At 52.4% G+C, this 15,001-nt stretch overlaps 1 protein-coding gene across 1 annotated transcript in view; it reads left to right on the forward strand.

Annotated features, from left to right (window-relative positions):
• Window positions 1–2,539: 2,539 nt before the first annotated feature.
• The window catches only part of LOC140403321 (adhesion G protein-coupled receptor E3-like), an 82,163-nt gene continuing 69,701 nt past the window's right edge, over window positions 2,540–15,001 (forward strand). The window contains exon 1 of the mRNA XM_072491171.1: window positions 2,540–2,639. Coding sequence (XP_072347272.1) covers window positions 2,609–2,639 — 31 coding nt within the window. The 5' untranslated portion in view covers window positions 2,540–2,608. The remainder of the gene's footprint in view (window positions 2,640–15,001) is intronic.

Here is a 15,001-nt window from a genome sequence, read left to right on the forward strand (position 1 = left end):
CGAGGCTTCTTCTCAAATCATTCCCAAATGATTGATCCTTTATCCACAAGACCATAAGGCCTAGGGGTAGAAGTAGGCCCATCGGGCCTGCTCCGCCATTCAATGAGATCATGGCTGACAGACGTGTCATTCCAGATCCACTTTCCCGCTGGTATCGTGGCCCCTTAGAGGGGTCGGGCTCGACAGACCACCTGACCGGCTCGGGGCCAATTGCATGGGTGCATGCAAACCTCAGCCAATAGGGAGTTTGCATGGGGCCCTGGGAGCATGACCCCTGGCAGAGTGGCCTCTGAAGCTGAAGTGATGAGTCCTGTTGGGCGCAATTTTGGGCGGGTTTGACGGGGTGATTAGTCCTGATTTTCTGCTGCAATCCAGACGACCAGTATTCACCCACATTAGTCATTTTTTTGAAATCACGATAGGGAACTAAACTCACCGGCGTGACTGGCAATTCAGAGATCGCGGCACCGTTTTGAAAGGGTGACCCGATCTCAGAGCAAGTACTCCCCCCCACCCCCGTCCTTCGAACTCCACTTCCCCCTCCCCTTCCATCGGCATGACCCTCCTCAGAACCCACCCTTTGGCAGTGTCGACCTGACACTCAGACACTACCAGGGTGTCCAGTGCCAGGTGGTTAGTGCCAAGTGCCAGGGGAAGTGCCAGAGCACTGCCCTGTCCCCGACCACTGGCGTTGCTCCAATGCCCCCCCCCACCCCACCCTCCAGCATGGCCATTGGACCTGGAATCTATTTGTGGAGACCAGCACTAATCCGAGTGAGGCATTGCCAGTGAGGTCGGTGAATACCGGGAGCCGGAGAAAGCGACGTCAAACCGGCCGCGCATATTTAGATGAGCCCAATGGCTCATTTAAATATGGTTACCTGGAACACGCCCTATCACGCCGGGTGTAGCGAGTCAGGTGACTCGCGATCGGCCCGACGCCTGGCGTGACGCACCATTTGGACCTCTCCCGCGATGCACCCGGCACAACTTGATAGGCGGCGGGCAAACCGCGGTGGTGAAATTACACCGGTTACGTGGAGTTCTGTGCCTGTTGCTTATCTGCCTTTGCCTTTGATCAATAAAGCCCGGGCGCAATTCACTGAGCCCCGCGCCGGAGAATCGGCGCCACCGCACCACGACGCCCCGAGGCCGGCGCGCGCTTCTCCGAGGTGCGGCGAATCGGAGCCATTTGCGCCGGCGCGTTTGACACGGCCGCCGGCTGTGGGCCGCTGGGATCGGCGGGGCCGTCGGTTCTCCGGCCCGGATTGGCCGAGCGGCCGCGTGGATACGGCTGAGTCCCTCCGGCGCCGTTCACCCCTGGCCGCTGTCGGCGGGAACTCTGCGCGAAGGGTCGGGGGGGGGGGGGCCGGCCTGCGGGGTGGGGAAAAGCGCTCCTTCACCGGGGGGGGGGGCCTCCGATGGGGTCGCGCCTGCGATCGGGGCCCACCGGTCGGCGGGCAGGCCTCCCCCCCCCCCCCCCCCCCCCCCCCCCCCGCCCCCCGGGCTAACTTTGTTGCGCGGCCGGCTCCTGAGCACCGACGCCATGTTGAGTCGGGGCCGGCGGGCTGAAGAAGTCCCCCGCGCATGCGCGGGTTGGCGCGGCGCCGGGAAGGGAGGCTGGAGCGGCGTGAACCGCTCCAGCGCCACGCTGGCCCCCTCGGGGGGACAGAATCGGTCGTCCCCGTGACTTTTTCGCGGCGTCGTGACGGTATTCACAACGGCGCGAACACCTTGTCTCCATTTTGGAGAATTGCCGCCCATTTGTTAACCATTCGAAGCCTCCAGTGTCTGTCTTGGGCCACCACACCTTTGGTCCCCTTACTGATTAAAAGTCCGCCTATCTCAGCTTTGAACATATTTACCTTCTCAAGCCCTCTGTGGTAAAGCTGTGACCCAATATTCTAGATACCCCATTGGGGGAAACAGCCTCTCTGTATCTCTACCCTTTCAAGCCTTTTTAGGGGCTGGTTTAGCACACTGGGCTAAATAGCTGTTTTTTAAAGCAGACCAAGGCAGGCCAGCAGCACGGTTTAATTCCCGTACCAGCCTCCCCGAACAGGCGCCGGAATGTGGCGACTAGGGGCTTTTCACAGTAACTTCATTTGAAGCCTACTCGTGACAATAAGCGATTTACATTTCATCTCATTTCATTTCAAGCCCCTTCAGAATCGAGCATGTCTCAAAGAGACCGCCTCTCATCCTTCTACATTCCAAAGAGTGTCCACCCAGCTTACTCAGCCGTCTATCAGAAGCAACTCTTTCATCCCACAACACAACCTGGTGAACCTCCTCTGCACCACCTCCAATACAAGTACGTCCTTCCCCAAATAAGGAAAGCAAAACTTCAGACTGTATTCCGGGTGGGGCTTCACCCTGGTCGCTGGAGGAAGACTTCCTAATTTTTTTTGCGCTCCAATCGTAGCCTGCACAACAGGGAAATAAACACCAGCATTATAATCGACTCAACCGACCTCTGTCCATGTAACTGTGTCTCTCCACGGACGGCCTTAGGTCCTGGCTGCGACTTAGAGCGAGCCACGTTTATAGAGGATCTTCACCATTGCGGGATCACTCGGGCTTTCAGCAACGACAGTGCGAGGGGACTATGGGACCCAAATACTTTTCCCTAATACTGGGTAAGTGCCGAGTGTTCTGTTGTATCATTGCCAGTTTGATAATCTGGCAGGAATGTCTTCACCCTGGAGATGCGTCGGGCTTCCGCTGCCTCTTTGAGGAAGAGAGTTCCAAAATCCCACCTGAGAGAAAAGGTTTCCTCCTCATCCCTGTCTTCAACGGGCGACCCCTTATTTTTAACCAGTGACCCCCTAGTTCTAGATTCCCCAGCAAGATGAAACATCCTCTCCGCATCCACCGCGTCAATACCCCCTCAGAGAAATTGCTTCGCACCGTGAAGTGGATCTTTATTTTGTGTGATCATGTGCAATGTTGCAATCCTGACTCAAGAGCCTGTTCTGCACCTCTTTACATTTCTGTTGGCATTTCAACAGGGACAATGGGATTATTCGGGATATGGGACTGTGGGGAAACTGTGAGGCAGTGGGATTAGTACCGGATAAACACAGTGCATTGCAGAGAGATTGGAACAGTGGGATTAGTTTGGGATTGATGCATGGCTATGGGGAGAGAGGGGAGCAGTGGGATTAGTTTGGGATTGATACAGGGCCATGGGGAGAGAGCGGGGCAGTGGGATTAGTTTGGGATTGATACAGGGCTATGGGGAGAGAGCAGTGCAGTGGGATTAGATTGGGATTCACACAGGGCTATGGGGAGAGAAAGGGGCAGTGGGATTAGTTTGGGGATTGATACAGGGCTATGGGGAGAGAGTGGGGCAGTGGGATTAGATTGGGATTCACACAGGGCTATGGGGAGAGAAAGGGGCAGTGGGATTAGTTTGGGATTGATACAGGGCTATGGGGAGAGAGCAGGGCAGTGGGATTAGTTTGGGATTGATGCAGGGCTATGGGGAGAGAGCAGGGCAGTGGGATTAGTTTGGGATTGATACTGGGCTATGGGGAGAGAGTGGGGCAGTGGGATTAGTTTGGGGATTGATACAGGGCTCTGGGGAGAGCGCGGGGGAAAGTGGGATTAGTTTGGGATTGATGCAGGGCTATGGGGAGAGAGCGGGGCAGTGGGATTAGTTTGGGATTGATACAGGGCAATGGGGAGAGAGTGGGTCAGTGGGATTAGTTTGGGATTGATACAGGGCAATGGGGAGAGAGCAGGGTAGTGGGATTAGTTTGGGATTGATACAGGGCTATGGGGAGAGAGCAGGGCAGTGGGATTAGTTTGGGATTGATACAGGGCTATGGGGAGTGAGCGCGGGGGAAAGTGGGATTATCCCTGGAATGTTCTGTCACGCTGCCCGACGCAGAGTTTTAAAGATACCGCAAATGTTTACAATCCTGTGATAAGATATTTAAATAATTTTCATTCATTTTTCATTTCAAATCTTTAATAATTTTATGCCGTGACCCTGCGGTGGTTTCTGATAATATCTTCCAGCGAGCTTGAGAAAGTTATCCAAAGTTCCAGCACAATCCGTAATCCTGAACTCCCTGCCGGACACGCTTTGAATTATCAAATCGATTTCCACCATCGAGTCAGGTGCAATGTTACAGATCCTGATAACTCTGAACGATAGGATTTCACCTCATTTCTCCTCCCTACCCTCTGCGTGTGTTCAAAGCAGTAATCGATGAACTTTCAGGGAATCAAAAAATATCGGAAGCAGGCAGGAAATTGTGCTTGACGATGAGCCATGATCTTACAGAAAGGTGCAACAGGCTTCAGGGATTTTATGGCCTCAGCCGTGTCCATAATTCTTATGTTCTTTCCCGTGATTCAGTTAATTTTCGCTCTCCTGAGTAGGAAGGTTATGCGTTGGCCATATCATTTGGGGGAGGCGGTGGTGTAATCGTACTGTTCTCAAACTAGGAATCCACAGACACAGGGTCATTCTCTAGGGGACCAGGTTCAAATCCTCAAATGCCCAGATGACGGGATTTGAATTCCATATAAGATCGGGAATTAAAATGTCTAATGAAGACCACGAAGGTCACTAAGGCCCCTTTAGGGAGGGAAATCTTTTTTTAATATATTTTGTTTTAATTTAGAGTACCAAATTATTTTTTTTCCAATTAAGGGGCAATTTAGCATGGCCAATCCACCTAGCCTGCACATCTTTTGGGTTGTGGGTGGTGAGACTCCGCCGGGTTGGAGAATCGGTGGAGGGCGGCGTGAATCCCGCCCCACCGCTCCGACGCCGGCTGGCGAATTCTCCGGCGCCATTTTTTGGCGGGGGCGGGGATCACGTCGCGCCGGTCGGGGGACGTTGGCAGTGGCACCCCCCCGGCGATTCTCCGGGCCCCAGGCCGTCTGCTTTCGGCCGGTCCCGCCGGCGTGGTCCGTACCGGTGGGACCTGGCTTTGAGGGCGGCCTGCGGAGTCCTCGGGGGGGGGGGGCACGGGGGGATCCGGCCCCGGGAGGGGGGTCCCATGATGGCCTGACCCGCGATCGGGGCCCACCGGTCTGCGGGCGGGCCTGTGCCGTGGGGGCCACTCTTTCCCTCCGCGCCGGCCTCTGTCAGGCTCCGCGATGGCCGGCTCGGAGAAGAAACGCCCTGCGCATGCGCCAGAACACGCTGGTGCTCCTGTGCATGAGGCAACTCGCGCCGGCCGGCGGAGGCCCTTCGGCGCTGATTGGCATGGCGCCAACCACTCCAGCGCCAGGCTAGCCCCCGGAAGTGTGGGGGATTCCGCAACTTCTGGGCGGCCTGATGCCAGAGTGGTTCACGCCATTCTTTGGCGCTGGTTGGGGGAGAATCCCGACCGGGGAGAATGTGCAAACTCCACACGGACAGGGACAGAGGGCGGGCATTCAAACCCGGGACCTCAGCGCAATAGCCCCAGTGTTAACTACTGCGCCACTGTGCCACCCTTAGAAAGGGAAATCTGCTGTCTTTACCCGGCCTGGCCTACATGTGACTCCAGACGCACAGCAAATGTGGTTGACTCTTAACTGCCCACCTACAACGGCCTAGCCAGCCACTCAGTTCAAGGGCAATGAGGGATGGGCAACAGATGCTGGGCTGACCAGTGATACTCGCATCCCATGAAAGAATGTTTTTAAAAAATGTAGTTCGACACGTCGATGAGTGAGTGCGACACTGTTGGAGGTGCTGTCCTTTGGGTGGGACGTGGGCCCTGCCTTAAGTGGAGGTAAAATATTGCACAACATATTTCACAGAAGATGGGTTGCACAGTGACACAGTGGCTAGCACTGATACCTCGCAGCACCAGGGACCCTGGTTCGATTTCGACCTCGGGTGACTATCTGTGTGGAGTTTGCATGTTCTCCCCCGTGTCTGCATGGATTTCCTCCGGGTGCTCTGTTTTCCTCCAAAGATGGTATTCATAGAATCTACAGTGCAGAAGGGGGCCATTCGGCCCATCGGGTCTTTACTTGCCCTTGGAAAGGGGACCTTACTCAAGCCCACACCTCCGCCCTATCCCGGTAACCTAGTAGCCCCACCCAAACCTTTTGGACACGAAGGGCAATTTTATCATGGCCAATCCCCCTAACCCCCACATCTTTGGACTGTGGGAGGAAACCGGAGCACCCGGAGGAAACCCACGCACACACGGGGAGGACGTGCAGACTCTGCACGGGCAGTGACCCAAGCCGGGAATCGAACCCAGCACCCTGGAGCTGTGAAGCAACTGTGCTAACCACTGTGCTACCCTATCCAAGGATGTGCAGGAGACGTGGATTGGCCAGGCTAAATCCCCCCTTCGTATCCAAAGGTTAGGTTCTCCTCGTCTCGCCCCCCCGCCATTGACTCCACTCAGTGCGAAGCGATGCGATGCCCTCTGTTGCCTCAGACTCATTGCATCTGCTTCAGCGTATGTGGACGTCAGCCCCTATTACAATCCATCCCACCGTCTCTCACTGACCACCCTCTCCTTCCTCCCCCCCCCCCCCCCCCCCCCTCTCACCCCCCCTCCCCTCCCCACAGTGGCATAGTGGTATTGTGGCTGGACTAGTAACCCAGAGACCCAGAGTCATGCTCCGGGGACACGGGTTCGAATCCCACCACGGTCGACGGTGAAATTTGAATTCAATAAAAGTGCGGAATTGAAAGTCTAAAAGTGACCATTGTGGACTGTCGTTAGAAACTCATCTGGTTCACTGATGTCCTTTAGGGAAGGAAATCTGCCGTCCTTACCCGGTCTGGCCTACATGTGACTCCAGGTCCACAGCAATCAGGTCGACTCTTAAATGCCCTCACGGGTGGACAATAAATGCCCAGCCAGCGACGCTCATATCTCATGGATGATTTTTTTAAAAGACCTTTTAATACAGGGAGGCTTTCAAGGGAAGCCATTCCCTTATTGTCCCGCTAATAAAAGCAAAATACTGCGGATGCTGGGATCTGAAATAACAACAAAATGATGAATAAACGCAACAAATCTGGCAGCACATGTGGAGAGAGAAACAGCGTTAAAGTTTCAGAGCTAAACTATTTGGGCAGCACGGTAGCACAGTGGTTAGCACTGCGGCTTCACAGCACCAGGGTCCCAGGTTCGATTCCCTGCTAGGTCACTGTCTGTGCGGAGTGGGTCGGCGCAGACTCGACGGGCCAAGTGGCCACCTTCTGCACTGCATGTTCTATGATCCATCTACAGAACTGAAGGAAGGTAAAAATGCACAGAATTATATGGTTGGAAAGGGGGCGAAGGAGCTGGGACAGATTAGAAGACATAGGATCCCCACAGTGCAGAAGGAGGCTATTTGGCTAAACGAGTCTGCACCGATCTACCAAGAACACCCGACCTAGGCCCACTCCCCGCCCTATTCTTGTAACCCCACCTAACCTACACATCTTGGGACACGATGGGGCAATTTTATCGCGGCCAATCCACCTAACCTGCACGTCTTTGGACCGGGGGAGGAAACCGGAGCACCCGGAGGAAATCCACGCCGACACGGGGAGAACTTGCAGACTCCCCACACAGACAGTCACCCAAGGCCGGAATCGAACCCAGCTCCCTGGCGCTGGCCATGGTGCCACCCCCAGGCAGTGGCAAAGGAGATGTTGACAACCTTGTCATGGCCAAACCCCACCCCCACATGACCACCTGTTCCTGGTTGTCCGGTTTGCTCCCATTAACACATTCTGATCCCCCTTTTCCACCACCATTGGCACTGCACATCCCTTAAGAGCGCTATTGACATTTCCCTTCGCCGATTGCCCATCACAAATTAGGCATTGTGAAAGCCAGCTTTGAAATCAACACCTGATACTGCTGCTTTGCATCCATAGATTGGGTAAGCACCCTCTGTGAACGAACACAATGGACCCACTATCAAACAAAAGAACAAAGAACAAAGAAATGTACAGCACAGGAACAGGCCCTTCGGCCCTCCAAGCCCGTGCCGACCATACAGCCCGACTAAACTACAATCTTCTACACTTCCTGGGTCCGTATCCTTCTATTCCCATCCTATTCATATATTTGTCAAGATGCCCCTTAAATGTCCCTATCGTCCCTGCTTCCACTACCTCCTCCGGTAGTGAGTTCCAGGCACCCACTACCCTCTGCGTAAAAAACTTGCCTCGTACATCTACTCTAAACTTTGCCCCTCTCACCTTAAACCTATGCCCCCTAGTAATTGACCCCTCTACCCTGGGGAAAAGCCTCTGACTATCCACTCTGTCTATGCCCCTCATAATTTTGTATACCTCTATCAGGTCGCCCCTCAACCTCCTTCGTTCCAGTGAGAACAAACCGAGTTTATTCAATCGCTCCTCATAGCTTATGCCCTCCATACCAGGCAACATTCTGGTAAATCTCTTCTGCACCCTCTCTAAAGCCTCCACATCCTTCTGGTAGTGTGGCGACCAGAATTGAACACTATACTCCAAGTGTGGCCTAACTAAGGTTCTATACAGCTGCAACATGACTTGCCAATTCTTATACTCAATGCCCCGGCCAATGAAGGCAAGCATGCCGTATGCCTTCTTGACTACCTTCTCCACCTGTGTTGCCCCTTTCAATGACCTGTGGACCTGTACTCCTAGATCTCTTTGACTTTCAATACTCTTGAGGGTTCTACCATTCACTGTATATTCCCTACCTGCATTAGCCCTTCCAAAATGCATTACCACACATATCCGCAGTGTTTTGTCCGGAAACCAGGTACAAAACCAGGTACAAAATTTCCAGAAGTGATGGCCTTGCCAGGAACTAACTGTTTTTTAAGGCCTCCTGAATCGACTCCGTCCCGAGCGCTTCATTCACCGTTCCAGCGCCTCCCCCCCCCCGCCCGCTGCAGTGTAAAGAGTTCATGTTAAATATGTAAATAGTCAATTAGTTCATCAGTGAGGTATGATTGCAAGACATCGGAGCATTATTGACGGGTGATTCTGTACGAAGCCTGATGCTAAGCTATTTTTGCAAACACCCTTGGCTCTGGCCGTCTCTCCCGATTCGAACCAATTTAAGCTGAGGCCGCAAGGCCATGCTGCCCCACAATGGCCTGGCCAGCAGAGTATTGAAAGGCTATTCGACTGGGAGAGCATCAAATCCAATCCCGATCCTGTCCTCAGCTGATGTCCGTGCATCGTAACTTCCTCTTGGTCATCGCGGGGCCGCAAACGAGAACCGGAATCCTGGAGAACTGTCATTTCCTCCCACGGACCAGAGGATCGCGGTCAAGGCTGTCCCTTCTCCGCTCAGCTCTCGTATGACACTAGCGAATCTTGGGAATCATAGGTGGAAGGTCCTGGTGTTGGGGGCATATATATGGCAGGCCGAGGCCAGCTCAACCTTGAGGGGCAACTGATTGAAAGACACTGGTATTTAAACAGACATTCATTCATAGAATCGCTACAATGCAGGAGAAAGCCAGTCAGGCCATTGGGTCTGTGCCAGCTCTTTGAAAGCGCCATTCAATTCCTCCCCACCCCCTTGTAATGGTATAGAGAGTGTAGGGAGTGTGAAGGGTTAGCAAGATGATGTTCATGTCTCTCAACACTAGATGGCACCATAGAGTGGTCATATAAATATACTGGGCTGGATTCTCCACAGCCTCGTGCCAAAATCGCGGCCGGCGTGGGGGCGGAGAATCCATTTTCCCGCATGAAATGGGGGCCGGCACCAGTTCACCGATTCTGCGGGCCCCGAAAAGCGGCGTGCTCGGGGAGTACGCCGCGCCACCTGGGACCTACCTAGGGCCACTGCCAGAGGCCTATTCCGCCGTACTCCGCCCCCCGCCCGGCCGACGTACCGACGGCCTGGATCCAATGTGCTCCAGCCGGCTGGGTTACTCGCGTGGCGGCTGCGGACTCAGTCCGCTGCCGTCCTGGTCGGGGGCGGGCGGATCGGAAGCCAGGCGGGGCCTCACAGGTGGCCGGTGAGTGCTTGTGCGGGGGTCGAGGGTCGGGCGCGCGGCCGATCGGGGGGTCTCTTTTGTGGGTCCAGCTCCGCGGTCCCAGTAAGGATTAACAGCAAACACCTCCTCCACGATAGTCCTCAATGCTGGGGCCCTGTAAAGCTGTGTACTTATCCCCATACTATACTCCTTATACACAGGTGATTCTGTGCCAAAATTCAGCTCCAGCTCCATCTGCAGGTTTGCTAATGACATGACCATAGTGATCGGATCTCGAACAATGACGAGTCAGGGTACAGGAGGCAGATAGCGAACCTAGTGGAGTGGTGTAACGACAACAATCTCTCCCTCAATGTCAGCAAAACTAACGAGCTGGTCATTGACTTCAGGAAGCGAAGTATCGTACACACCCCTTTCTGCATCCGAGGTGGCGATGGTTGACAGCTTCAAATTCCTCGGTGTAAACATCACCAACAATCTGTTCTGGTCCACAAATGTCAACACTCGGACCAAAAAAGCGACTCTACTTCCTCAGGAAACAAAGGAAATTCAGCATGTCCACATTTACAGATGCACCATAGAAAGCATCCTATCTGGCTGCATCACAGCCTGGTATGGCAACTGCTCGGCCCAGGACCGCAAGAAACTACAGAGAGTCGTGAACAGTCCATCACGCAAACCCACCTCCCATCCATTGACTCCACCTAAACCTCCCGCTGCCTCGGGAAAGCAGGCAGCATAATCAAAGACCCCCCACCCGGGTTATTCTCTCTTCCATCAGCTGGAGATACAGAAGTCTGAGAACACGCACTAACAGGTTCAAAAACAACTCCTTCCCCTCTGTTACCAGACTCCTAAACGACTCTCTTGTGGACTGAACTGATCTCTTCACACATCTTCTCTACAGTTGTAGGACCATACTCCTATGCATACTGTACCCCAAATCCTCGCTGTCTACCATTCTAAAGATCCCAGGGCGAGTCCCCAAACTATGTCACACCACCCTCGGCTGGTGCATGGTCTATTCCAGCTCCAGGTGACCCGAAGTCACAACATAAGTGAAATTAGATTTTAGTTACACTAACTGAGATCCTTGGTTGAGGGCAATGAACCAGTCACCAGGTTTGTAACTTTAAAACACAACTAACCTTTTATCATGTACAATATTCCAATTGAATGGACAGAAAATGTAACTGACTATCTAATACCCCTTTCCAAACCCACCCCTAACTCGCACCAGTCTCTACACACGCACAAACAAACACACACTCACACTCTCTGCACACCAACACAGTCAAGCAACACAGAGGGGAAAGGGTGGTGGAAAAGAAAAGAAAATATAAATAAAAATCAAAGGCTAAATATCTTTGATGCACTGGTTTGATTTCCAGTCAATGTCTTTCTGAAGTTCAGACTTTCGTTTTGGTACTTCTTCCTTCTAGACTTGAGATGGTTTTCTCTGGCAAGGTTGTCTACTTTCTCTGCGGACTCAGCATTGTGGCGATATGCACCACTGTAAATACACAAGGGGTTCATGTAAATACACGTAGACTAGAGAGACACTAGAGGGAGCACCAGAGACATGACACACAGACATTCAACCAATAGGTCAGTAAGATAGGACACGACCAATGGGCAGTCACGATACACACAGAGGGGACACTACCACAGGAGGGCATTACACCAACCCATATAAAAGGATGCAGCACACACATGATCTTCCTCTTTCCAGTGGAGACAGTCAGTGAGTACAGACACAGGGTTGATTGAAACACATCACACCCACCACGTGGATTGTAGCAGACTGGTTAGTCAGTCTGAGCAGCTATAGCAGGATTAACAGGAGAGTCGAATCCAAGTAGGAGAATTGTTGATAGTTTAATAAACATGTTAAAGCTATCTCCAAATCTGAACCTTCCTTTGTCAGAGTGCACATCAAGGAAGCAGCTTAACAAGAGCATAACAAAACAAGCATCATTTCAGGTTCACAGCAAAGGATGTGCCAGGCACTCCCTCCTTTCAGAGCAATAGAACAGTTATTTTACTTCAGCAAGCGGGAAAGAGACAGAGAGAGAGGGAGAGAGAATCCCTTTCACTTCCAATGTTTAAACACATCTGCCAAATTGTCTCATAAAGCATCATACAGGAACCAATCACTGACCGTTGCCAGGTAGAACACTATCCCTGGCCATCCCACCGGTTACCAGTTAACCAATTGAACCAGCTCCCTCCAAAACTCCAGTCAGTGCTGAGGAGTCTGGTTTCTCCTCTCCAAAATACAAAACCTGGGAACGCAGTGTCATGGAAAAGCAGGCTGTTTTGCCTTTGAGTCTTTTGCTTAAAGGCACACCCCGATTATGGGTCCATGGACGAAAACAATAAAAATGAAATAATCCAAATGGGAACAATGGAAATGAACAGGAAGGACCTATCTCACTCAACATGTTCTTCTTCACCAAGGCAGACTTTCATCCATTTCCATAGCTAGTAATTCCCGGAACAGGTCGCCCGTCTGTCGTCAGGAGCTTATAGCTTGAGGGATGTCACTCCACATCGAGCGTGGCTGAGCAGGAGTCACTCCCGCTCTTACCGCCAGCCGTTGGCATGTTTGGACGGGTTTTACAGGTTGGCACTCGAACCCATTTGGCCGTGTTCTGGACGCACCTTCCTCGGCCATCAAGTCTTGAGGTCGGACTCTGTCATAAATCCCCGCACGGGGCTTCAGGGTGTGTCCCCTGTGGGATGTGATCTCCCTTGTTAAGGTGGCGGGGGGGAAACTCAATCTATATTGTGTACAATGTTGGCCAGTTCGGCACCGACTGTTGAGACCCAGTTGGGAACTATTGGGAGCCGTGTATTGTAACCTTCTAAATAAACCTGCCCTTTTTTAATACAACTGGGTGTGGACTCTCCACGACTTCATAAAAGACTCAAACCCAGAGCTTCTGGCTTAGAGGCCAGGTCATTAATCACTGCACCAGAAGCCCTCCACTCTTCCTTGTTGCCACCGATGACCACCCCTCTTTGCCAAGCCTCCGCCTACCTCTCATCACCCTCCCATTGTGGGTCAGTGCCTGTATTGTTTCACCCATGAAGTGCCTTTAGTTCTTTGCCTATATAAAAGGCGCCCCTTGTAGGGATGATGGCGTTGTAGTAATGTCACAGGGCTGGAAATACAGAAACCCAGGAGAACTGCTCGGGATGTGGGTTCAAATCTCACCACTGCAGTTGGCGAAATTTAAATTGGATGAATTGAACCATGATCTGCCCGGAAGTGAAATCGAGTCTCAGGGCGCGATCTAGCGATGCGTTAGCTGCTGGCGCAAAAATAAGCGGCCGTTAAATCTCGTGAGCGGCCAAAAGTGGGAATTCCGCCGGCGCGATCTTTGCTTGAGGTCTGCCCCTCCCCTCTCCGATAACTCAATCAGGTTCAGGCCTAGAAAGGGCATGACCTGATTTGCCTACTTCTGAATAAATTATCATATCGTCAAAGGCCTTGATGCCGCAACAATACCATTCCCCCCCCACCCCACCCACTCCCATAATTCAATGGTGTAACGTCAAGCCAGTGTGAAGCACTGTTGGCTTCAAAAACAACAATCAGTTGTGATGACCACACCAATGTCACAGAGCCGCCTGGAGCCCCCGCGGATCATAACATTTACAGTGCAGAAGGCCATTCGGCCCATCGAGTCTGCACCGGCTCCTTTTGAAAGAGCACCCCTCCACCCTATCCCCATTACCCAGTAACCCCACCCAACACTCAGGGCAATTTTGGACAATACGGGCAATTTATCATGGCCAATCCACCTAACCCGCACATCTTTGGACTGTGGGAGGAAACCGGAGCACCCGGAGGAAACCCACGCAGACATGGGGGAGAACGTGCAGACTCCGCACAGATAGAGACCCAAGCCGGGAATCGAACCCGGGTCCCTGGAGCTGTGAAGTAATTGTGCTAACCACTATGCTACCATGCTGCCCCGAGGGACAAGGTTGGGCAACACTCCCTGGCAGCAGTCACGAGGTGAAGCTTTCTCCTCAAGTCAATTATTGAGCCACTAACTAATTTCTCTTTGGAAAATAGAAACAAAACAATATCCCAATGAGGAACAATACGACGTCGATACAAACAGATCACGCATGGGTGAAGGAACATGAATAGGTTCAAAGTGAAAAAGGAAGAAGTGTTGAGCAAGAAAGAAAATTGAAAGATTTTGTAATCTCAATAAAATACCTTTGGAGCATCACTGGTTGTATTGTAGGAAATAGGAGAGTCAATTTGCTCACTGCAAGCTCCCATTAACTGCAATGTGCTAATGACCAGTTCATCTGTTTTGTAATGTTGGCTGGAAAATAAATGATCGAGAACCAGCAGCATTGGATTCATTATGTCAATCTGAGGGGGCAAATGCTGCCTTGGTTCATAGAAACTGCAGCGGGGACTGTGCAGCACTCCCTCGGTACTGCCCTGAAAACATTTTTTTATTGATGAGATGTGGGTGTCGCTGGCCAGGCCAGTGTTTGTTCCCCTTCCCTAATTGCCCCTTGAGAAGGTGGTGGTGAGCCATCATCTTAGCCACCTGCAGTCCATGTTGGCATAGGCACACCCACAGTGCAGTTATGAAGGGAGTTCCAGGGCTTTGGCCCAGCAAAAGTGAAGGAACAGCAACAATATTCCAAGTCGGGATGGTGAGTGATTTGGAGGGGAACTTCCAGGTGGTGGGGTTCCCAGGTATCTGCTGCTCTTGTCCTTCTAGATGGTAGCAGTTGTGGATTTGGAAGGTGCTGCCTGAGGAGCTTTGGTAAGTTCCTGCACTGCATCTTGTAGAGGATACACACGGCTGCCACTGTTCGTCAGCGGTGGAGGGAGTGAATGTTTATGGAAGGGGGTACCAATCAAGCGGGGCTGATTTGTCCTGGATGGTGTCGAGCTTCTTGAGTGTTGTTGGAGCTGCACTCATCCAGGCAAGTGGAGAGTATTCCATCACACTCCTGACTTGTGCCTGTAGATGGTGGACAGCCTTTGGGAAGTCAAGGGGTGAGTTACTCACAGGATTCCGCGCCTTTGACCTGCTCTTGT

This window comes from Scyliorhinus torazame, chromosome 27, assembly GCF_047496885.1.
Source record: "Scyliorhinus torazame isolate Kashiwa2021f chromosome 27, sScyTor2.1, whole genome shotgun sequence".
NCBI lineage: Eukaryota > Metazoa > Chordata > Chondrichthyes > Carcharhiniformes > Scyliorhinidae > Scyliorhinus > Scyliorhinus torazame.